The sequence below is a fragment of the Alosa sapidissima genome, chromosome 23 (assembly GCF_018492685.1).
Source record: "Alosa sapidissima isolate fAloSap1 chromosome 23, fAloSap1.pri, whole genome shotgun sequence".
Taxonomy (NCBI): Eukaryota; Metazoa; Chordata; class Actinopteri; order Clupeiformes; family Clupeidae; genus Alosa; species Alosa sapidissima.
The window spans coordinates 30,364,295-30,387,993 of NC_055979.1; the positions used below are offsets into that span (position 1 = coordinate 30,364,295).

General features: G+C 44.1%; 1 protein-coding gene across 1 annotated transcript in view; it reads left to right on the forward strand.

The window, feature by feature from the left end:
- The window catches only part of si:dkeyp-27e10.3 (UPF0606 protein KIAA1549), a 63,488-nt gene extending 40,183 nt beyond the window's left edge, over nt 1-23,305 (forward strand). The window contains exons 12-22 of the mRNA XM_042081726.1: nt 13-116; nt 6,607-6,731; nt 8,277-8,291; nt 8,493-8,731; nt 9,931-10,163; nt 17,270-17,402; nt 17,648-17,974; nt 19,816-19,868; nt 20,051-20,160; nt 22,163-22,314; nt 22,670-23,305. Coding sequence (XP_041937660.1) covers nt 13-116; nt 6,607-6,731; nt 8,277-8,291; nt 8,493-8,731; nt 9,931-10,163; nt 17,270-17,402; nt 17,648-17,974; nt 19,816-19,868; nt 20,051-20,160; nt 22,163-22,314; nt 22,670-22,930 — 1,752 coding nt within the window. The 3' untranslated portion in view covers nt 22,931-23,305. The remainder of the gene's footprint in view (nt 1-12; nt 117-6,606; nt 6,732-8,276; nt 8,292-8,492; nt 8,732-9,930; nt 10,164-17,269; nt 17,403-17,647; nt 17,975-19,815; nt 19,869-20,050; nt 20,161-22,162; nt 22,315-22,669) is intronic.
- The last annotated feature ends 394 nt before the right edge of the window (nt 23,306-23,699 follow it).

Consider the following 23,699-nt stretch of genomic DNA (forward strand, 5'->3'; position numbering starts at 1 on the left):
GTTTCCGCGCAGGTGAAAGAGGCCACGCCCCCAGAGGGGGGGGAGATGAACACGCCCAAATCCAAGAGCTCGTCCACCAAAGTGTCCCGCAGTGCTGCTGGACGAAGACGAGGCCGGTCAGTACTCTCTGTGTGTGTGTGTGTGTGTGTGTGTGTGTGTGTGTGTGTGTGTGTGTGTGTCTCTGTGTGTGTGTCTCTGTGTGTGTGTGTATGTGTGTGTGTCTGTGTGTGTGTACAGTGGGTCCCAGTTAAGAATTGACACTTCATTCACCATCAAGGTGATTCACGCAGCTGGGTTAAATGTAAGTACAACTGCAGCCGCTTGGGGGCAGCATAGTCCGCTGTGGCGTTCCACGGTCGAACCGAACGGAGCATTTGACAGCAAGGGCTGTGATTGGCCGAGTTTTCAGTGCGTTTCTCTGTGTTTTTAGCAGCCCCTGCAACATGCTAGTCCACTGTAGCCTATAAGCTTTGTACATAATGTTAAACATAGTTTGGGATTCAGTGGCAAGATGTCTTGATTGTACAGTGCCTGTCTCTCAGTAATGTTTTAAAATGAGAGCTTCGTCAGCTGGCAGTAGGCTACTTTGTCGGCAGTCATGAGAAGTTCACTTGCTAACAGAACATAAATACGCTGCCCAGAAACCTTGTGAATAGTTCTGATTTGTTTTACTACACTAACGATGTTAAATATAGCCTTTGCCTACAGCATCTCCTTAACAGTAATGTTAACAACATGACAGCATTCATATGACAAAGGAAAACGAATTCGGTCACTCAAGACTGTGCCACAGCAACCAGTGTAGGCTACAGTCCTACCCAATAGGCTACTCGAAGCAGATAGCGTTGTCTGACGGCCGAGTGGGTTAATGCGCGTATTTCCAGAACAGTTCTGCAACTTTCAGGCAGTTCTGAGTTCGAATCTAGGCAGGAGCAGAGACATATAAATGCCTAGGCCTATTGTTATAATTTTTTGCAAGGTGTTGCTCCTGGCAATACTTGTTTATAAGACGTTTGGTGATTAGTTGATAGCTGTTTTTGGGACACGTTAAACGTTCTTGATAATGAGCGCATACGGGGAGTAAAACGACTGTTACGTGCTGTTACAACTGTAGGCTACAATGATTGCAATACAAAAATATGCGCGTAGTTTTGTGATGTTTTGCACTTTTGCCTCATGTGTTTTCAGGTTTGAGGGCTTTTTTGGCAAGATTGACCTTGGTTAGACTCTGCATATGTTATTTCTCCGTATGGAAAATAAAGTCAATTTTTGACAAACGTCTGTTATTAGTTCAATAACAAGTGTTCCTTGTTAAAACATGTGACTAGTGAAACTCAAATAATTTTAGAAATATTTAGCCAAAGCCAAAAAGTGTTAGAGAGAAGGAGAGACGCCAGTGCAGCTCAGATGTCTTCTTAATTTTCTTTATTCTTTAGTAAAAGGTGCAGAACATTATTAAACTTTGATTAACGTTTCGATGTTCGTTAGTCAAAAACATCGACACATCGAAACCCCAGATAGCAAAATTTGACCGGCCCACCTCTGGCCCACTACCTTGCCTCAGGGTTTTGTGAGTGTTGGCCCAGTTCTGGCTGGGCCTCCGGCCCAACAATGGCCCAGTCACTGATAACTGACACAAAGAATTTCCTCTGGCCCAGATGTGGCCCACACACTGTAAAATGACTCTCATTGTTTCTGTTGGCCCAGGTCTGGCCCACACTCTGTAAAATGACTCTTATTGGAACTGTTGGCCCAGGTGTGGCCCACACACTGTGAAATGACTCTTATTGTTTCTGTTGGCCCCAGGTGTGGCCCACACACTGTGAAATGACTGTCATGCATTCTGTTGGCCCAGGTCTGGCCCACACACTATATAACTGAGTGTTGGCTGGGCCTCTGGGCCTGTACTGGCCCACACACTATAAAACTGATCTGACTGAGTGTTGGCTGAGTGTCGGCTGGGCCTCTGGGCCTGTACTGGCCCACGCACTATAAAACTGATCTGACTGAGTGTTGGCTGAATGTCAGCTGGGTCCCCGGGCCACATGCGGCCCAATAACTACCAAAAGTACTTGAAAATAGACACAAATCCAGAACTAGTAATTAAAAGCACAAGCTACTTTTATTTTATTTAGTTTAACAAACACAAACATTTAAAAATGATACAAGCTTTTACATATATACACTTTAGAAATTAAGCAAGTTAAAATATTCAAGTTACTTTTATCTACAACAATCGACATCTTTTAAAATATTACTAAAGCCCAGTCTTGCCACTCTGCAGCTGTCTTGGTAACACCTCCCTGGTAGTTATTTTGGGCAAACAAGACATTGTGTGATTGTTAAATTCTAATATATTACCAATGACAATCACCAAGAGCAAGACATATTTGTCAACACATACAGGCTTGTGGACTTCCTTCACAAGAGTGTGGCTGCTCCAGTTGGTTGGCCATGTTTTCAACAGTGCATGTTTCCTGCCCACTCCTGTTCTTTGCTGACATAATGGATGAGGCAAACCAAAAGCATCTAAAAACGACACATCACAAAACACAGGCCTAGATGAAAGCTGATTCCTATGATTTGGCTCATCTAAACAAAAATGTATTACTTATTCTATTAAATCAATGTACAACTTACCAAGAGCTCTTCAGGTTTCCTGTTTTTCCAACACAAGAAATGATTCACACATGTATACACGGGTAGCCTTCTTCATCCAAAGGAGTGCAGGTCTCTGGTCAGTGTGGCCTGGATTCTGAGGTGTACATTTAAAAAAAGTCACAACGTTAGGTTAATGGAAGTATATGTGTTGTAAATGTAAATGATTACATGATCATAAACAACCCCTCAGTACAAAATACAGAATGACCTTAAAATACAGATTTTGATGAGCTTTACATGACCAGGACAGGACCCACCCTGCTACCATCTCTCTCTCTCTCACACACACACACACACACTCTCTTAAGGCAGACAGTCTCAGTCCTGCCTGCCTAGTGCCTGAAGTTGGATAGATAACAATGAATATATTATATAATATATATTCTAAGTCATGCGATACTGGTTAACTGTTACGCTATTTCTAAAATGATTAGATCCCACTTTTCTTTGAAAACCACATAATTATGCAAGTATAGCTAACGTTACAGCACTGAACGTTTTTGACTAACCACCAACACTGACGTTAACGGTAATTAGGCCAACAAAGTAGGCTAAGAAATCATAACATTATGTTACCGCTAGCTTCGCTAGTCAAGGGGGTTAGATTGAAACACCCATTCTTGTTATGCTACTTGTTAAACTTTGTCTGCAATAATAAGCCTACGTACATTCATAATGATTTACATGCAATAACAGGTAAAGGTAAAGTTGCATGTTACTTACCACAGGCAGTGTCCAAAACGAGACAGTTTCGCGCCGTCCTGGTTTCAAACTGAACAGTTGCTCTGCTCGTGGCTCTTCCACATAATGGGCCGACAGTCACTTTACAGAATTGGGCCATGTACGTTTAGCGTCCGGCTGCCGCTAACTGTTTCATTTTTGCCGCCAACAGCCGCAATACTGAACATTGTTAGTTCCTGAAGTATCGGGCCACACACTGTATGAAAACCGTCTGCCGAGATTGATCCGAAAACTGGCAGTAGCCCATCAAACCCCAATCGGGCCAAATAAGAAACTCAGTAATCAGCCCAACTACTGCGTGTCAGTGTCGGCCCATTCAAGGGGACAGTGCCTCAGCCGACCTGAAACTCCGCCGACAGTGGCAGCACTCGGCCAGGATCGGGCCGACTGTGTTTACTGTGCTTCAGCCGACTCGGACCTTAGCCGACACTGCCAGCACTCAGCCAGAATCGGGCCGACTATGCTTGCTATCTGGGACGTTAGTCAAAGTTTAATAATGTTCTGCACCTTTTACTAAAGAATAAAGAAAATTAAGAAGACATCTGAGCTGCACCAGCGTCTCTCCTTCTCTCTAAAATATCTGTCCTGGCCTGGTTGCACCGGATTGTCGCCAAACGACAGAAGCGCGAGAACCCTCCTTTGTCTACCAAAAAGTGTTACTTTGTGCCCCGCGCTCCCCCACTGCTTGTAAAAGAAGGGGGTGGGGGAGGGGGGCTTAACGTGAAAAAGCTTAATGTCCCAAAACGGCAACAAGTCATAATGGTAGGCTACAGGAAGTGGGGGGAGGGTATGGGATGACCAGAGCCGTCTTCGCTGTGCTATTCAGAAAGCATCTTTTATTGTCTTTCCAGGCGCACACAGCTCGTTACCATATAGCCTATCGAGTGCCTTAACAGATCTGCTCTTGGGTTTGGCCTCACAGCGAACTCAACCCTCTTGTTGCTTGCAGTTTGTTAAATAAAGTTTGTTGATGTCTTTTGCAACATCTGCTTGTTAGGCTGGGCTACTGTCCTGTACAGGTAAATGTTCAACAATTGCTGGTGTAGGCCTACAGGCTATAATCAATTAGGGACTGTTCGTTATTTATTTAAGGGGCTACCGGAGGAGTTTTGGGAGCGTTAGCCAAATAAGACGTGACCCTCCCTCGCCAGCAAGAAATTTTTCTATGACCCTCCAAAGTGATTAAGAAAAAAACGCATGACCCTCCCCAGTCCCAACAATTTATTGATGCCTTCTGTAGGCTACTGGGTCAATTTGGGAGCTTGCATACAACACCATCCGTTTGCACAATTTCACAAATAATCACCGGGACCGTGATTCCCGGGTTTATCGCGTATTTTAACTTTTTCCTCGCTGTCTTAGGAGGAGCTGCAGGGCCGTCGCAAGGGGGTGCAATGCCCTGTGCGAACTTGACAGATGCATTAACTTACGTGCATGAAATCATGCGATAGCTTATTTTACACATAGCCAAGGCTACCGTCGGTGCATTTTAGTAGCCTAGTCTAATAAGCTACACCAGCTTGTCTTTAAGAGGGGAAATTGTATAGCCTATAACATTAGCTGAGTCACATATTTGGCCATATGGTGTTTATCATAGGCTACATCACGAAACCAAATAGTGTAACAAAGGCGAACACTTTAACAGGGGAAATTAATTGGGCATGAATCATTGTGCTGAACGGTATTTGTCAACGAGCAGAAACACACACGACATTCAAACTGTTGATAAAATGTGCACTATGGAAACTGGTCTGTAGGCTAACATTGGACAAATAAATGACACTGACTCGCCATATCCTGACTCTGAAAAAAACATTGTCTTGCTTTGCCGCAAACTCAGCAATGAAATCATAGGCCATTTTGCAGGTAGCATAACGTCTTTTTCAATTCATAGAAGGGAGAGCCCAGTCTCTCCTGTGACATTGAGGTGCGCAAATAGTTTTTAATAGCCTGTTCAACTTTGAAAAGCTTCACCCGATGCCAGTCACTGATCGCAATTTCAAATTTCGGGAAGCTTCGTTCAATCTTTTAAGCTTTAAGTGCAGTAGGCCCCTATCTGCCCCCTTTGGAATTATATCGCGAGCCTATTATAAGGTCCAGTGCGTTATGTCCTGGGATTCGGACGTGCTCAAAAAGAAAAGAAAAAACACTTTTTTTTAAAGTTATGAGGAGCAATAGGAGTCTGAACTCCGTGTCATTCAGACTCAACCCTCTTGTTGCTTTGATATCTTTTTCGTTGTCGTTTGAACGTCGGCAAGCAGGCATGTTGCGGCTGCAATTTAAGTGAAATTTCTACAGTAGGCCTACAACATGCAACATGCTTGTTAGGCTGGGCTGCTGTCTTGTACAGGTAAATGTTCAACAATTGCTGGTGTGCAGGCTATAATCAATTAGCTAAATCATTTGTCCAGCTAAAAAAAATTAGTGCTACATTCAAACGCAAAAGGTGCTTTGATAGGCTATCTTTTTCGTTTGAACGTCGGCAAGCAGGCATGCTGCGGTTGCAATGAATGAGGATAATTGGTTTTATCTGCGGATTTATTTTTTGCATTATTTTGAATATGACTCGCTCCAGTCTCAACAGCACGTCTACTTTTTCCACACACATCTAAGTTCTAACACACATCCCCTCTCGCTTTCTCTCTCTCCATCCCTGCGCACGGGGCTTTCTTAAAGGAGCTGCACCATTTTACAACAATTGCATCTACATTTTCATATTAGAATGTTTTGTCAAGTGTAAGCTTAAACTACCGTGATCAATTTAAGTTCCCGTGCCCCCGCTGAAAGTCTCATGCGCTTATCATTACACTATCAAATCTATAAGTAACCGTGACAAATAGGGTATAAGATATATAAACGACCATAAACTCACGCTATTGTATTATCATATATGTTTGGTAATGGCTCACTGCGTCATGGAAGCAGTTAAGTCAAGTCGTATCAAAAATAGTAGTGCAGAACTCCCAAGTGACACCTTCTGGTTGTTTGTGTCAACTGCAGTTTGTGCCATTTCTGCTGAGAAAATGGGGTGCGTGATTCATGAAGTATGTGTGTGTGTGTATGTGTATGAAAGAGAGATGTGGGCCTAGAGGTGTATGGCATCACCAATTGCATACCAAATATTGATATTAGTAGATTCAGTAAATATACCAAAAATAATCCTGCTAACTAAACTGCTCCTCACGGCTGCTTGTGATTGGACAGGCTGTCTCCATCAGATGGCGACTCATTGGGCAGTGAAGCGTCTAGTGGGCGGGACTCTGGTGAGGAAAGCACTCGCCCTGCTGCCACACCCAACGAGGGAAAACAACATCGGAGAAGCAAGCACTGTAGGATCACACACACACACACACACACACTCAAGCACTGTAGGAACACACACACACACACACACACACACACACACATACACACACACACACACACACACACACACTCAAGCACTGTAGGATCACACACACACACACACTCAAGCACTGTAGGATCACACACACACACACACACACACACATACACACACACACACACACAATCAAGCACTGTAGGATCACACACACACACACACACACACACACATACACACACACACACACACACTCAAGCACTGTAGGATCACACACACACACACACACACACACACACTCAAGCACTGTAGGATCACACACACACACACACACACACACACACATACACACACACACACACACTCAAGCACTGTAGGATCACACACACACACACACACACACACACTCAAGCACTGTAGGATCACACACACACACACACACACACACACACACACTCAAGCACTGTAGGATCACACATACACACACACACACACACACACACTCAAGCACTGTAGGATCACACACACACACACACACACAACACACTCAAGCACTGTAAGAGCACACACACACACACACACTCACACACACACTCAAGCACTGTAAGATCACTCCAACAAACTCACACACTCAAGCACTGTAAGATCACTCCAACACACTCAAGCACTGTAAGATCACTCCAACACACTCAAGCACTGTAAGATCACTCCAACACACTCAAGCACTGTAAGATCACTCCAACAAACTCACACACTCAAGCACTGTAAGATCACTCCAACACACTCAAGCACTGTAAGATCACTCCAACACACTCAAGCACTGTAAGATCACTCCAACACACTCAAGCACTGTAAGATCACTCCAACACACTCAAGCACTGTAAGATCACTCCAACACACTCAAGCACTGTAAGATCACTCCAACACACTCAAGCACTGTAAGATCACTCCAACACACTCAAGCACTGTAAGATCACTCCAACAAACTCACACACTCAAGCACTGTAAGATCACTCCAACACACTCAAGCACTGTAAGATCACTCCAACACACTCAAGCACTGTAAGATCACTCCAACACACTCAAGCACTGTAAGATCACTCCAACACACTCCAACACACTCAAACACTGTAAGATCACTCCAACACACTCAAGCACTGTAAGATCACTCCAACACACTCAAGCACTGTAAGATCACTCCAACACACTCAAGCACTGTAAGATCACTCCAACACACTCAAGCACTGTAAGATCACTCCAACACACTCAAGCACTGTAAGATCACTCCAACACACTCAAGCACTGTAAGATCACTCCAACACACTCAAGCACTGTAAGATCACTCCAACACACTCAAGCACTGTAAGATCACTCCAACACACTCAAGCACTGTAAGATCACTCCAACACACTCAAGCACTGTAAGATCACTCCAACACACTCACAGAGTCTCCTGATTCTTCTCACTGACACTCATGACGCTTCCTTTGTTCTCCCCTCTCCTCTTTCCTTTTCTCACTGTTGTCGTGCAGCAAAGAGCAAGTTAGGTAAGATCATTTCTTCATTTTTTTACCTTAAAACAAAGTTTTCAGATCATGTTGATGGCACGCAAACTCTCAATAGGACGAATAGCACTTCGGCCGCACTCTGAGCAGGCCTTGTCACTTTTAAACCAGCCATAGGAAGTTGCTGTTGGGGTAGGAACACGGCGTCGGTAATCTGTGACCTTTGACCTTTGTCCACTGCAGCAGCGGGGGGCAGTGGAGCAGACGAGCAACTCTCCTCATCGTCCATCTTCGATCACGTGGACCGCATGTCACGCGGCTCGTCAGACGGAACGCGTCGCATCTCAAACAAGATCCAGCTGATCGCCATGCAGCCTGTGCCCAGCCCCCCCACACCACCGCACCACGAGCACGCACACACACACACACACACGTACACACTCACAGAGAGGGGCCCGGATGGCACTCAGGTTAACACTGAGGTAGGACATCTCTCTCTCCCCTCTTTCTCTCTCTCTCCCTCTATCTCTCTCTCTCTCTCTCTCTACATGTATGTACATGTGTGTATTTCTGTATGTGTGTGACTGTGTGTATTTCTGCATGTGTGTAACTGTGTGTATTTATGCATGTGTGTGACTGTGTGTATTTATGCATGTGTGTGACTGTGTGTATTTTTACATGTGTGTACATGTGTGTATTTATGCATGTGTGTGACTGTGTGTATTTCTGCATGTGTGTAACTGTGTGTATTTATGCATGTGTGTGACTGTGTGTATTTATGCATGTGTGTGACTGTGTGTATTTTTACATGTGTGTACATGTGTGTATTTATGCATGTGTGTGACTGTGTGTATTTCTGCATGTGTGTACATGTGTGTATTTATGCATATGTGTGACTGTGTATTTGTGCATGTGTGTGAAATTGTGTATTTCTACATGTGTGTACATGTGTGTATTTCTGCATGTGTGTACATGTGTGTATTTCTGCATGTGTGTGACTGTGTGTATTTTTACATGTGTGTACATGTGTGTATTTGTGCATGTGTGTGACTGTGTGTATTTCTGCATGTGTGTGACTGTGTGTATTTCTGCATGTGTGTACATGTGTGTATTTATGCATATGTGTGACTGTGTGTATTTATGCATGTGTGTGACTGTGTGTATTTATGCATGTGTGTACATGTGTGTATTTCTGCATGTGTGTGACTGTGTGTATTTCTGCATGTGTGTACATGTGTGTATTTATGCATATGTGTGACTGTGTGTATTTATGCATGTGTGTGACTGTGTGTATTTATGCATGTGTGTACATGTGTGTATTTATGCATATGTGTGACTGTGTGTATTTATGCATGTGTGTGACTGTGTATTTGTGCATGTGTGTGAAATTGTGTATTTCTACATGTGTGTACATGTGTGTATTTCTGCATGTGTGTGACTGTGTGTATTTCTGCATGTGTGTGACTGTGTGTATTTTTACATGTGTGTACATGTGTGTATTTATGCATGTGTGTGACTGTGTGTATTTCTGCATGTGTGTGACTGTGTGTATTTCTGCATGTGTGTGACTGTGTGTATTTTTACATGTGTGTACATGTGTGTATTTCTGCATGTGTGTGACTGTGTGTATTTCTGCATGTGTGTGACTGTGTGTATTTCTGCATGTGTGTGTTTGGTGCAGATCGCTGTGGCTCTGCGGCACAAGTCAGAGATCGAGCACCACAGGAACAAGATCCGTCTGCGGGCGAAGAGGAAAGGCCTGTACGAGTTCCCCTCGATGGAGGACATCATGGCGGCGTTTGGAGACAGCGCCGAGCAGCAGCGTGTGTGTCGGCAGATCCACAAGATCCTGCACCCTGACACACACTCCTCCTACCACTCACACACTCCCAGTGCAGAGAGTCAGCGCAGGAGGTATGAGTGCAGACACACACACACACACACACACACACACACACACACACAGTCACACTCCTCCTACCACTCACACACTCCCAGTGCAGAGTCAGCGCATGAGGTATGAGTGCAGACACACACACACACACACACACACACACACACACACACACACACACACACACACACGAGTAGCATCAAGAGTAGCTTCCATCAGCTGAGAATTATTTCCCATCTCAAACCCTCTTTGTCTCCCAAGGACTTAGAAACAGTAATTCATGCATTTGTTACATCCCGGTTAGATTATTGCAACTCCCTCTATCTTGGTCTCCCCCAGTCCCAACTTTCTCGTCTGCAATTAGTACAAAATGCAGCTGCTAGGTTGCTTACTGGCACCAAGAAATACCAACACATCACCCCTATACTGGCCTCCTTACACTGGCTCCCCATTAGCTTTAGGGTCCACTTCAAAGTCCTTCTGATTGTTTATAAGGCACTGCATGAGTTGGCTCCCTCATATATTTCAGACCTCCTCCATCCCCTCTCAGCATCCAGGTCCCTTAGATCTGCCGACAAGGGTCTTCTCTCTGTGGCCCGCACCCGCCTCAAGCAAAGAGGCGATAGAGCTTTTGCGGTAGCAGCCCCACGTCTGTGGAATTGTCTGCCCCCAGATGTTAGACTGTCTCCCTCCATCACCACTTTTAAATCAAGACTAAAGACCCACCTTTACTCCTTGGCCTTCCCTGCTTCCTAGCTGTCCATCTCTCTCCTCTCTTCTTCATATTCAAGTGTCTTCTGTACTGTTGCTATTTATTTGTTTAGGGCTGTCTATTTGTCTATTGTATTTCTGTATTTGTCTTGCTTACTTTCTCTGTGCTTGCCTTTTATATTTTGCTTGTTCTGATTTGCTTTTATTTTCTAATTTTAGCCATATCCAGCACTTTGGTCAGTGGAAACCGTTTTAAATGTGCTCTATAAATTAAATGTACTTACTTACTTACACACACACACACACACACACACACACACACACACACACACACTCCTACCACTCACACACTCCCAGTGCAGAGAGCCAGCGCAGGAGGTATGAGTGCAGACACACACACTTACACACACACTCTCACACTCTCACACACACACTCACTCACACCCCTCGCAGAACTCACACACACAGTACAGAGAGTCAGTGCAAGGTATGCCAGGTAAGAACACAAGTACTGACACACAAGGATTAAAGTTCTCCGTCATACGACGGATTTCCGTCAATTTGATTTTAGAAATGTCATATTTGAGATCGATGCAGATCTGATGAGAAAAAAATAGGGGGGGGTCTATCACCTTTTCTTTTCCTTTTTTAAGGCAACTACAAATATTAGGTCCGATGAATGAATGTGTGTGATGGTAAATGTTTAACCCTTTAGCCGCCAGGGTTTAAAAAATATAAATTGGATTTTTACATCAAAATTTCAAAAGGCCATGGCTTGCAAGTGGTCAGAGATAAAGTCCTACTGTAAATGTGAAAATCATTGAGTATGACCAGAAGTTTATGAAGGGGGTAAATTTACTCATCTAATTAGCATATTATGACGTCACTGGATGGCAACCATCTTGAATTATGCACATTTCAGTTAATACTAGATGTTGAACATATTTGAGCAGTTTTACTTTCTTTTTTTGTGATTTCACCGACATAACAAATGAACAGCAAAACAGTCACATGTAAACCAACAATAGTAAACTATTACTATAATCACAAACCCTATGCTACTATACAATGAAGTAGCCTGGTCAAAAGCCTCCATTCACAGACGCTCCGTGACTATCAGTCAATAGACGATCGATCATATTCTCCAAAAGGCAGATATTCTCCTTCAGAATCAGAATAGGTGAATAACAGACCCAAGACTTCATCACACGTGAATTTTTTTTCAACATTATTATTATAGTTATAATAATAAATATTATAATTTTTCTGCTTCAATTTGTGCAAAACGAACGCCCGCATAGTTTCCACGTTGTGGAGGAAATGCACGTCTTCTTTGTGTGTTTCTCGCGTGTTTTCGCGAGCTTCCTGAAAACTTTGAAAAAAAAGGTTGAGCTTGAATCGAAGCTCTGGGTGTCTGCCAACTAGTGGTCAAGAGCACAAATTAGATTTTACACTGTACTCGCGTCTATCGTCTGTTTTATTCAGTAATGACGCTTTTCGCAATATTGCGACATGGGCGGTTAGAGGGTTAAAGACCTAATAGTGTTCTTGAGAACTTTCATCAGAGACCGCTCAAGAAGATACGTCAGCCATGAGTTTCGCTTTGTTTATGTTGTAGCTACACGCTTGTGTCATTGGTCTGGGGCGGTTGCTTAAAAAAAAAAACACGTCTTGAGGACTAACGGTCTAAAAGTTGGATTATAGTGACACAATCGAGACAGCTGATGAGGTTGCCCAATCCATTTAACTTTTTTTGGATATGATATTGTGAGCTCTATGTGCGAATTCGGAGGCTGTGTTCTCTCTGTGCATCAATGTAGATAATTTCTAACTATCGCGAACTCTTGTTAGGGGAGGTCATTCATTTTGGGTGTCACCTATGACTTGAACAGATAGCCTGCTATGCCACCCGATGTACTATAATTGTTACAGTTTTTAATCAATGCAACTAACATTATGTGTAAAGTGACGCAATATAAACCGTAGCCTATACCTATCCCGTCTGTTATGACATGTACAACAATGTTTTTCACAATTTGCGACGGAAGGTTTTGACTGAGCGTGTTAACATAAAATAATAATATCGCGAACTGTTGAGTAAGGGGGTCAGTCGTTTTTTTGACGCACAGACAGCCTTGTAGCCTATTTTGCTTAGGCCTCACTTTTAACGACAGTAGGTTGTGAGCGTATGTTGACAAAAAATAACCATGCAATTAAAATAGTCAACTTAAAACTTTGCTATTATTAATGTATAGCACAAAACCATAACCAGTAGGCCTACCAGAACCTCGCATATTAGCGTCATGATTTGTGTGCGTCTATTTGGCAAGGTCACTAGCTGTCATGGATGCGTTGCTAAAGGAAGACACAGGTGTCAAAAGTTAAAAAATAAATGGAGATGGGCGGCTGTTGGAAACGGGGGAGAACTAACAAGCCATGGTGTAAAAAAATAAAGTGCCAGGGGTTTGCTTTTGTGCGGTTTGCTGCAAGAAAATTGTTTATGGATGCAATAGGAAAACGTTCTTCTGACGCCAACAATCAGAAGACCGCCATAAGGTTAACGTTCGTGCACTTCATTATTGAAATATTTTTTTGTTCATCAGGAAAACTCAATCTCAATCAAGAACACTCTCAATTCGCCTTATTCACATGGCGGCCATTGGCGGCTAAAACGAGGCCACAGGGTACACAAACCATAGGATTGTTATGTTCTATGCATTCACCTGTAGGTGGCATTAATTATATAGTAACTTAAAGGGACACCAGGCAAGCCTGATGCTTTTGTCTCTACGAAACTCCCCCTCGCTCGGTCTGAAGCTCTTTTCCTTTTCTTTGCGTCTTCCGTCAAGGGTTTTCGCTGCTTCTTCGCCGGCTCTGCCATTATACACACGTTTGCAACAATCGCTAGCGTTTCATTAGCCTGCCTCTGTGCTGTAAACTGATCCTGCTTCGGTCGGCGGGTAGGATACACCGAACTTGCAAGTGGGATATTCTTCCTACAGGCAGTAGGGGCGGGCGAGAGAGCCTTCATTCGCCCCGTAATGAGTCATTTAACCCTTTTGGCGCCGAGTTTTTTTTCCAAAACGTTCGATTTTGACATATTCATTTCAAAAGGCTATATCTTAAAAGTGATGAGATAGAGACTTTCTGTAAATTAGAGAAATATTAAGGATGACCCAAAGTTTATGTAGGGATTAAATGTTTATATCTAATTTGCATATTATGACGTCATTTGGTGGCGGCCATCTTGGATTATAGAATTTTCATGAAAAGTCGCATGTTTGAATGATAAAATGCACCACTTCTTTCCCCCCAAAATGTCCCTCACCTTCTGTATGCTATATTGCACAATACTGAATGCTCAGGTGAATACTAAGTAGTAAACAAACTGTGTAAATTATTACTAATAAATGGCAGAAACAAACCAAATGCATAGCGGTAGGCTGGCCTTTTGCTGTAGAGATTTTCCATTTACTACATACAGTAGGCACTCTGATTCCATGTATGGGGCACATATATTATTCAGATGACACACAAACACAAGTAGACTAGACCTGTTTAGTTCAAAAGCTCACTTGCCATGGCAAGGCACAGATCAGGAGTGAGATGACGAGACAAGACAAGAGACAATGTTAGTATTTGTTTTCTTTTTGTTGTTTTTGTTGATGTTTTTTGTTGTTGTTTTTTTCTTAGCTGACAAAGACACACACATCACAAGGACATGAACACACAAAAAAGAACACATATATGTCCTAAATGGTCAGGGAAATAGATAATCAACAGTGTAAATCATTACTAATAAATGGCTGACAATTTTTTTTTTAATGTAGCAGGCCTTTTGCTGTAGAGATAATGACTATCCATATCCATATCCTATCCATACAGGGCCGGCATTCCCATCATCTTGTGATAGACTATGCATGGCCTAATGGCTCTCCTGCCCCTTGTCACCACCTCTGCTCCTGTTGCGAGCAGCATGGCCAGATCTGCCTCGCGCTCGCGTCGAGTGGAGAGAATTTGCACAGCTTCAAAGTCAAAGTCAAAGTCGAAGTCTGCTTTATTGTCAATTTCTTCACATGTCAAGACATACAAAGAGATCGAAATTGCGTTTCCTACTATCCCACGGTGGAGACAAGACATATTTTACCAATTAGGTCCACAGACAAACATAACATTCAAGTAAACAATATAAAAAGTAAAAATAAGAAGGCACATACAATGAAGAAATAAGAGCAGCAAAATTTGGTAGAAATTGTGCAATTGTGCATACAGTAGACAGTCAATATAATAGTGCAAAAGTCAGGCCAATAAATGGCTGAGGTAGTTTTGTTTGACCTAAGTATGCAAGTGGCATAGTGGTGCAAGTTATGTAAGAGCAGCAGAAGTGTGTTCAGAAGTGTTCAGGACAACAGGACAACAACAACAAGTTGCAAGTGTACAAGTGTACAAGTGGAGTAGTGCAAGTGGAGTAGTGCAAGGCAGCCATTTTGGGTCTAAAAGTCCAGGATGTTATGTAGCTGAGGGTGGAGGGGGGAGAGAGTTCAGCATCCTAACAGCCTGGTGTATGAAGCTGTTGGTGAGTCTGGTGGTGCGGGAGCGCAGGCTTCTGTACCTCTTCCCAGAGGGCAGTAGATCAAACAAATTGAGCGGGGTGACTTGCATCACTCACAATTTTGGTCGCCTTGCGGGTGAGGTGGGAGGTGTAAATGTCTTTCAGGTAGGGGAGTGAAGCACCAATAATCCTTCCAGCTGTGTTCACTATGCGCTGCAGGGCTTTCCTGTTGTATTCAGTGCAGCTTCCGCCCCACACAGCGATACAGCTGGAGAGAATGCTCTCAATGGTGCTTGGACTAGGCCTACTGTCATTCTCGTTGCGACTCCCCACATTGCCTCTACGTTCCCCCCTAACTGTCCTATGAACACTTTGACCTCGTCTAACATACCCAGTGGCATTAGACAAAGGCTCCACCACGTTACTGTCGCCGCGATTGCGGAGAGGCACACGTTCAGAAGACAGAAGCTAGCGCTACATGGAACGAGGCTACCTCCAGCCTCGTTCACCACCCTGCTAATTTCCCGATGAACACTCTGAACCCGTGAAACATTATTCCCACCAGTGACATTGGGCAAACGATTCAACGTTTGTGCTTGGAGTAAGCTAAACTATGGAGTAAACTCTCACTTTGTCCAGCTGCATCATTGCAAGGCACGGACGCATCTGAAGCCTCACTAAACGAATCACCGTCATTTTCTGAAGGCAGATATTCCCCTTCAGAATCAGGGTCCGCGAATAGAAGACCCAACACTTCATTTCGGGTAAACTTTTTTGATGCCATTAGACGATAATCTAATGCAAATACTCGCTGACGTTGACAATATCACTCTGATAAAGTGGCTCACACGCACACTAGCTCCGGTATTGCACGCACTGATTCAATGCGCTGTAGCTGGAAAGTTTTGTTTAAAGCATGACCTTTTTTCGACTCGGGGATGACGTATGACATGTCTGCCATCTAGTGGAGTGGAGGTCGAACGAAATATGCCACCCTATTTGACTAAATCGGCCGTTTTATTCAGTACCGCATCTTGTCGACAAAAGTCGACCGTGGCGCCTAGAGGGTTAACTATATACCGACTTACGAAGATGATTAATTAACACCTATTAAAAACCAATAGGTCGCGACGGCAAAAGTGGTGCTATCTCTATAGGTAGATATGAACAACGTATGACTTATGGCCTGAAAAAAGTTCAGTCAAACGATTTTTTTTTTTTCACTTTAATCCCTGGACACACACACAAACACACAAACACATACATTCCTCACAATATGCCCAACACAAAGTTGCACGCGTGCACACACACACACACACACACACATCCAACACAAAAGGTGCACGCACTACACCTGTCCAAACACACTAGCATTATAGCATGTACACGCACATGTTAGCATGTACACGCACTAACACATTAGCATACACCTGTCCAAACACACTAGCATGTTAGCATGTACATGCACTAACACATTAGTGCATGTACTTGTCCAAACACACTAGCATGTTAGCATGTACACACACTAACACATTAGCATACACTTGTCCAAACACACTAGCATGTTAGCATGTACACACACTAACACATTAGCATACACTTGTCTAAACACAGTAGCATGTTAGCATGTACACGCACTAACACATTCACATACACTTACACACATTAACACATTAGCATACACCTGTTCAAACACACTAGCATGTTAGCATGTAAACATGCACACAAACACATCCAGTACAGAGATACTGTGAGTATGATGGAAATGACACATACAATATGCGTCTGTATACACACACACACACACACACACACACACAGGCATTCAAACTCAACCCAAATGTAACCACTGTATTTTGGCAGTTCTCGGGGTAGGCGGTCTCCACGGCAGAGGCGGGGTCAACCTGTGATTGGCAGTCTGGACAAGGACCGCCTCATCACTGACAGGGACGCCACCTACAGGAAGTATCCTGGGGTCAACAATGTAGCCTATGTGGTGAGAGGCTGAACGCAAACAAATATGAGCACACACACACACACATACACACACTGAACAATGTAGCCTATGTGGTGAGAGGCTAAACGCAAACAAATATGAGCACACACACACACACATACACACATACACACACTCACACACTCAACAATGTAGCCTATGTGGTGAGAGGCTGAACGCAAACAAACATATATATGAGCACACACACACACACACACTCTCACACACGTGTGTGTCTCTTGTAGTCGGACCCTGAGCAGCTGGCTGCAGGAAGCCCCTCCCCTGACGAGGTGTTTCCTGGTTCCCCTCCATGTGGCCCCGCCCCTGGCCCGCCCTCATACCAGCCTCCTCAGCCAACCATAGAGGAGGCTCGTCAGCAGATGCTCTCCCTATTGGACGACGCGTTTGCTCTGGTGTCTCCCTCCTCACAGGGAAGCCCCGCCCCACTGGCGCTCACTAGCGTTGCCGGGGTGACGGTGGGAGGCATGGTGAGTCCTGGGGGCCCCGCCTCTCCGCCACCCCGTCCAATCAGGCACTGGGGATCAGCGCCATCCAATAGTCCTTTCTCTGCGGTGAGTGGGGGGTGTGTTTCTGTGTGTGATGCTGTAGTCACCACATAAAGGTCTGGCTGATAAAGGTCTGTGTGTGTGTGTGTGTGCGTATGCGTGTGTGTGCGCTTATGCGTGTGTGTGTGTGTGTGTATGCGTGTATGCGTGTGTGTGTGCGCGTATGCGTGTGTGTGTGCGTATGTGTGTGTGTGTGCGTATGTGTGTGTGTGTGTGTATGTGTGTGTGTTCGTATGCGTGTGTGTGCGCGTATGCGTGTGTGTGTATGTGTATGTGTGTGTGTGTTTGTGTGCGTGTGCGTGTGTGCGTATGTGTGTGTGTGTTTGTGTGCGTGTGTGTGTGTGTGTGTGTGTGTGCGTATGTGTGTGTGTTTTTGTGTGTGCGTATGTGTGTGTGTGTTTGTGTGCGTGTGTGTGTGTGCATATGTGTGCGTGTGTGTGTTTGTATGCGTGTGTGTGTGTGTGCGTATGTGTGTGTGTGTTTGTGTGTATGTGTGTGTGTGTTTGTCTGCGTGTGTGTGTGTGTGCATATGTGTGTGTGTGTGTGTGTTTGTATGCGTGTGTTTGTGTGTGTGTGTGTGTGCGTGTGCATTCTCTTCTTCTTCATGTATATTCATCCTCCTAATTGAATGCATGTAAACATATAGAGATGACATCACAGTAGGGGTGGGCGATATGGACAAAAAATAATATCTCGATATTTTTTGTGATGTTGACGATAACGATAATTAGTCGATATCCTTTAAAAAAAATTGTAGAAGTCTGAATTACTTTACAGCTCATTATTTATGAATAGCATCAATACAATAATAACCAATAACCTATTCTGTGACTTTTAGCTACATTAAAGAAGATGACTAGGCCTAACAGTTTCCCAAGAGAAAGTCTGAAGCTGAATTTCCTTTCAAAAACCTTTACTTATGATTCACTGTAAAACTAAGCAACAGAGTACATCTAGTTATTTCCTTCGATGTTTAAGAGAAATCATGTAGGCTAGCATTCCAAGTTACAGAATAGAAACTAATGCGTTAGCTTTAATGTATATGAGAAATCCCATAGAGATGCTAACGGTTAGCATAATCGATACACGTAGATATTTAGAGCGAACTTCAGTCCATTTACAAAAGGGTTACATGAGAAGAGTTCTTTGTTTACAACTGACTATTAAAATACTCAAAGGCTAATGTTTTCTCTCCATATAACACCATGTAGGAAAAAATGTGACTGTCTCATTAATGCTACGTGAACAGAAGTAGCTGCATAAAATCACAAGTAGGCTACGTCTGGATCTCGCTACACAAAATAAACATTAGGCCTGCGTGTGACAACATGGACCCACTAGCGATCATGTGACACTTGCTCTGCTGCAAAGGGGCTTCTCTTGCATACACCTCCTGGATTTAGTGAATGTATGGGGTTTCAATGCATGATTTTGAGTGTTTTTTCCCCATAAGTAATTTAAATACTCGATAATGTACATTTTCACATCGTTAAAACTACAATCACGATATTATTGCAGACGATATATATCGCCCACCCCTACATCACAGTGGGTTATTAATTGGGCAGAAATACCAGTCGGACCTGTTTAGGAGGGACGTTAATTCAAGGCTGTTTAGATTCCAAGAGTAGGTGTTAGATAGGACTATTAATGTCTGGCTGTTTAGATTCCAAGAGTAGGTGTTTCTGAATAGGACTATTAGCGTCTGGCTATTTAGATTCCAAGAGTAGGTGTTTCTGAATAGGACTTAGAGTCAGTCAAGGTTAGTCTGTCCTGATCTTCTGTCTCTCGTTTTGCTTCCACCTTTCTTTCTTTCTCTCTCTCTCTCTCTCTCTCTATTCTTGTAGAGGTATGCAGAGCTGGGCATGTCCCCTACCTCTGTGCAGGGGCTACTGCAGAGGTGAGTGATGCTGCTGGTGCATCAGGGTGGGCTTGTTTGGAGGGAGAGTGGGTACATGTGTCTAAAATGATTTGTAAAATGCATTGTGTGCGTGTGTGTGTATGTGTGTGCGTGCGTGTGTGTGTGTGCGTGCGTGTGTGTGTGTGCGTGCATGCCGTGTGTGTGTGTATGTGTGTGTTCAGAGAGGCGCTAGGTTCAGGCTACCTGCCATCGGACGTGTACTCCAGTGGGGGTCAATATGGAGATGAGCCATCCTGCTCTCATAGACCCCCACCTGTAGGGGGCAGCACAGGTAATGCTTCTTTCCGTCTCTTTCTTGCTCTCTCTCTCTCTCTCTCTCATGCATGCGCACACACACACACACACACCGAAGATATTTGTCAGATATGTTTTGGCCGTCATGTGTGAATATGGTGAAACATACTGATTACCTAATTTGCCTCTAAGCATGACTCTCTAACATGACTCTCTAACATGACTCTCTAACAAGGCATGACTCTCTAACATGACTCTCTAACATGACTCTCTAACACAGGGGTGGGCAACTAATTTCCCCAAGGGGCCACATGACAAACTGGGACTGTTGAGGAGGGCCGGACCAAAAATACCGAACTCAAGTCTGAACTCAATTCTGTCCAATTCTATTCTGTCCTTGTATAACATTAAGTAAATCATATGGTTTTGTTTACTACTCGTAAGAACAGATGAAAATGTGAGGGAGACAAAGGAAAAACAGCAATAGGCTATTTAATCTATGTCCAGTATTTAATCCTTATTCTCGAAAATGATTTTTTGACATTGACATTTTTTTTTTTTCAGCTTTCAAAAACTGATATAAAAAAGTACTACAATATCTATATAATTAGGCTAGGCCATGAAAATGTGAAGGAGTCAGTACAACCATAGGCCTGTGCCACCATTTCATCAACACTCAGCAGTATTTTATCATTAAATCATTACCATCATTAAATGAACTCTATGCAGAATTAGACTATGAAAATGTGGAGCAGACAATAGTAGGCTGTCATTAGTTAATCAACATGCACAAAGAAAACTATTTTAATGTAGGCTATGTTTTTGCTTTAACTTTATGCACCAAACTGTGATTGGTCAACTCGCCCTGTGTGTTGAGCCGGCTGCTTCAAGCAACCTGTGGGTAGTAGCATCATACTAGTTCGCCAACATAAGCTTTGCAAATAAACTCAGACATATTTTGGTTACAATGACGGGGTTATCCGAATGTAAATTATCTATCTGCCAGTAACGTTTTGAAATTAACACTTTGTATCGCCAACAAACAGCAGGAGTTCGTTCTGACAACCTTTGCGGTGGTGACGCACACACAAGACACACATAAAACTTTGAAAGGTTTACGCCGACTTAAAGGCAACTGCATTGTGTCGACGCAGAAGCATAAATTCTATTCACCAGCACAATTCAGTGAGGGTGTTTACATCGTATGCATCCACGCACAAATGTATGGGCGTACAAATAGCAGTCACTTTCAAAATAAAAGCAACAATATTGATTTGCATGCATTATCTCTATGCTAGGCTCTTGACTATTTGTTCTTTCACGGACCTTACGCGGGCCGGTCAGGGAAAGCCCACGGGCCGGATGTGGCCCGCGGGCACTATGTTGCCCATGTATGCTCTAACATGACTCTATAACAAGGCATGACTCTCTAACATGACTCTCTAACAAGGCATGACTCTCTAACATGACTCTCTAACAAGGCATGACTCTCTAACAAAACATGACTCTCTAACATGACTCTCTAACAAGGCATGACTCTCTAACATGCCTCTCTAACAAGGCATGACTCTCTAACATGACTCTCTAACAAGGCATGACTCTCTAACATGACTCTCTAACAAGGCATGACTCTCTAACAAAACATGACTCTCTAACATGACTCTCTAACAAGGCATGACTCTCTAACATGCCTCTCTAACAAGGCATGACTCTCTAACATGACTCTCTAACAAGGCATGACTCTCTAACAAGGCATGACTCTCTAACATGACTCTCTAACAAGGCATGACAGTCTCCTAAGGAATGAGTGTCCTATCTACTTTCACATGTGTACTTACATAGGGGCGTTTAATGCATACTCTAATGTGTGTGTGTGTGTGCGTGTGTGTGTGTGTGTTCAAGTTCAAGTTAAAGTTTCACTTTATTTATCCTTAGAAAAGGAAATTTAGTGTGCAGCAGGGTGTCTAAAACACATAAAAGCACCGGCAGATGGCAACAACATTGTGTGTGTGTGCGCACGCGCGCGCGCGCGTGTACAGGTGCCCAACTCCAGCAGCTGACACAGGTGGGTTTGTCCAGCCGTATGGGTGTGTACGGTGTTGGCCGCAGTGTGTCCGGCCCCTCTGGCTGCAGCTGGCTCCAGTACCGTTCAGACGATGAGGAACCCAGGCCTGGATCGGACAGAGACAACGTGAGTTGTCACACACAAACACACACATACATACACACACACACACACACACACACACACACACACACACACACACAACCTCACACACACACACTCAAACAAACACACACACACACACACACACCACCTCACACACACATACACACACACACTCAAACAAACACACACACACACACACACACCACCTCACACACACATACACACACACACTCAAACAAACACACACACACACACTCACACACACACACACACACACACACACACACACACTCACACACACACACACACACACTCACACACACACACATGCCCAAGTCCACTCCTGTCCTGACCCTTGTCCTGGTTCTCTCCTCAGATGCTGTCCTACTCAGCCGAGTACTCGTCCTCTCCCCTGTTCCAGATGCCCCGCACGGCGCTCACCGACCCATCGGCCCCCCCCACACCCACCTACTCCCCCCCTGCCCCCCCAACAGCCACCTACTCCCCCCCTGCCCCTCCAGACGGCCCTCCGCCTGCCCCCCCCTCACAGTCCTCTGCCTCCCTCATCAAAGCCATCAGGGAGGAGCTGCAGAGACTCAGCCAGAAGCAACCGCCTGTGGCAGCCTATCACAGCTAACGCACACACACTCACACACACACACACACACTAACCCCTGTGGCCAGAAGCAACCGCCTGTGGCAGCCTATCACAGCTAACGCACACACACTCACACACACACACACACACTAACCCCTGTGGCCAGAAGCAACCGCCTGTGGCAGCCTATCACAGCTAACGCACAGGACACACACACACAAACATACAAACACACACACTTTCAAACACACACACATTCAAACATACACGCACACACTCACAAACCCACAACGATCCCTGGCACGAACCCACAGCACACTCACACTTGCACTTATTCATCCGTATATTACATTACATTACATTACATTTGGCTGACGCATTTTTAACCAAAGCGACTAACAACATGGTAACAGTTAAGTTTTAAAGTATTTCTCTCAACAATTTTAGGACAATTTAAAAACGGTAGAGTACAGTAAGAATAAGTGCATAAGTGAGTGCTGTTTTTAACAGTTACTTGTCAGTTTAAGAATGCTGGTGAGTGGTAGGATCAGCAAGACTTGTTGTAAGTGGTGCTATGAGAGGAGATGTTCTCGAAAGAGCTGGATCTTCAGGAGTTTTTTGAAAATGGAGAGGGATGTCCCTGCCCTTGTAGGAACTGGCAGTGTGTTCCACCGAGGAACAACAGATGAGAAAAGTTTGGATTGGCCTGAGCGTACCGGTGGTAGAGCTAGACGTCGTTCGTCTGAGGAGCGCAGCGGTCTGGAGGTAGCGTATGTCTGTATGATCTGTCATGCAAAGCATGCATGGT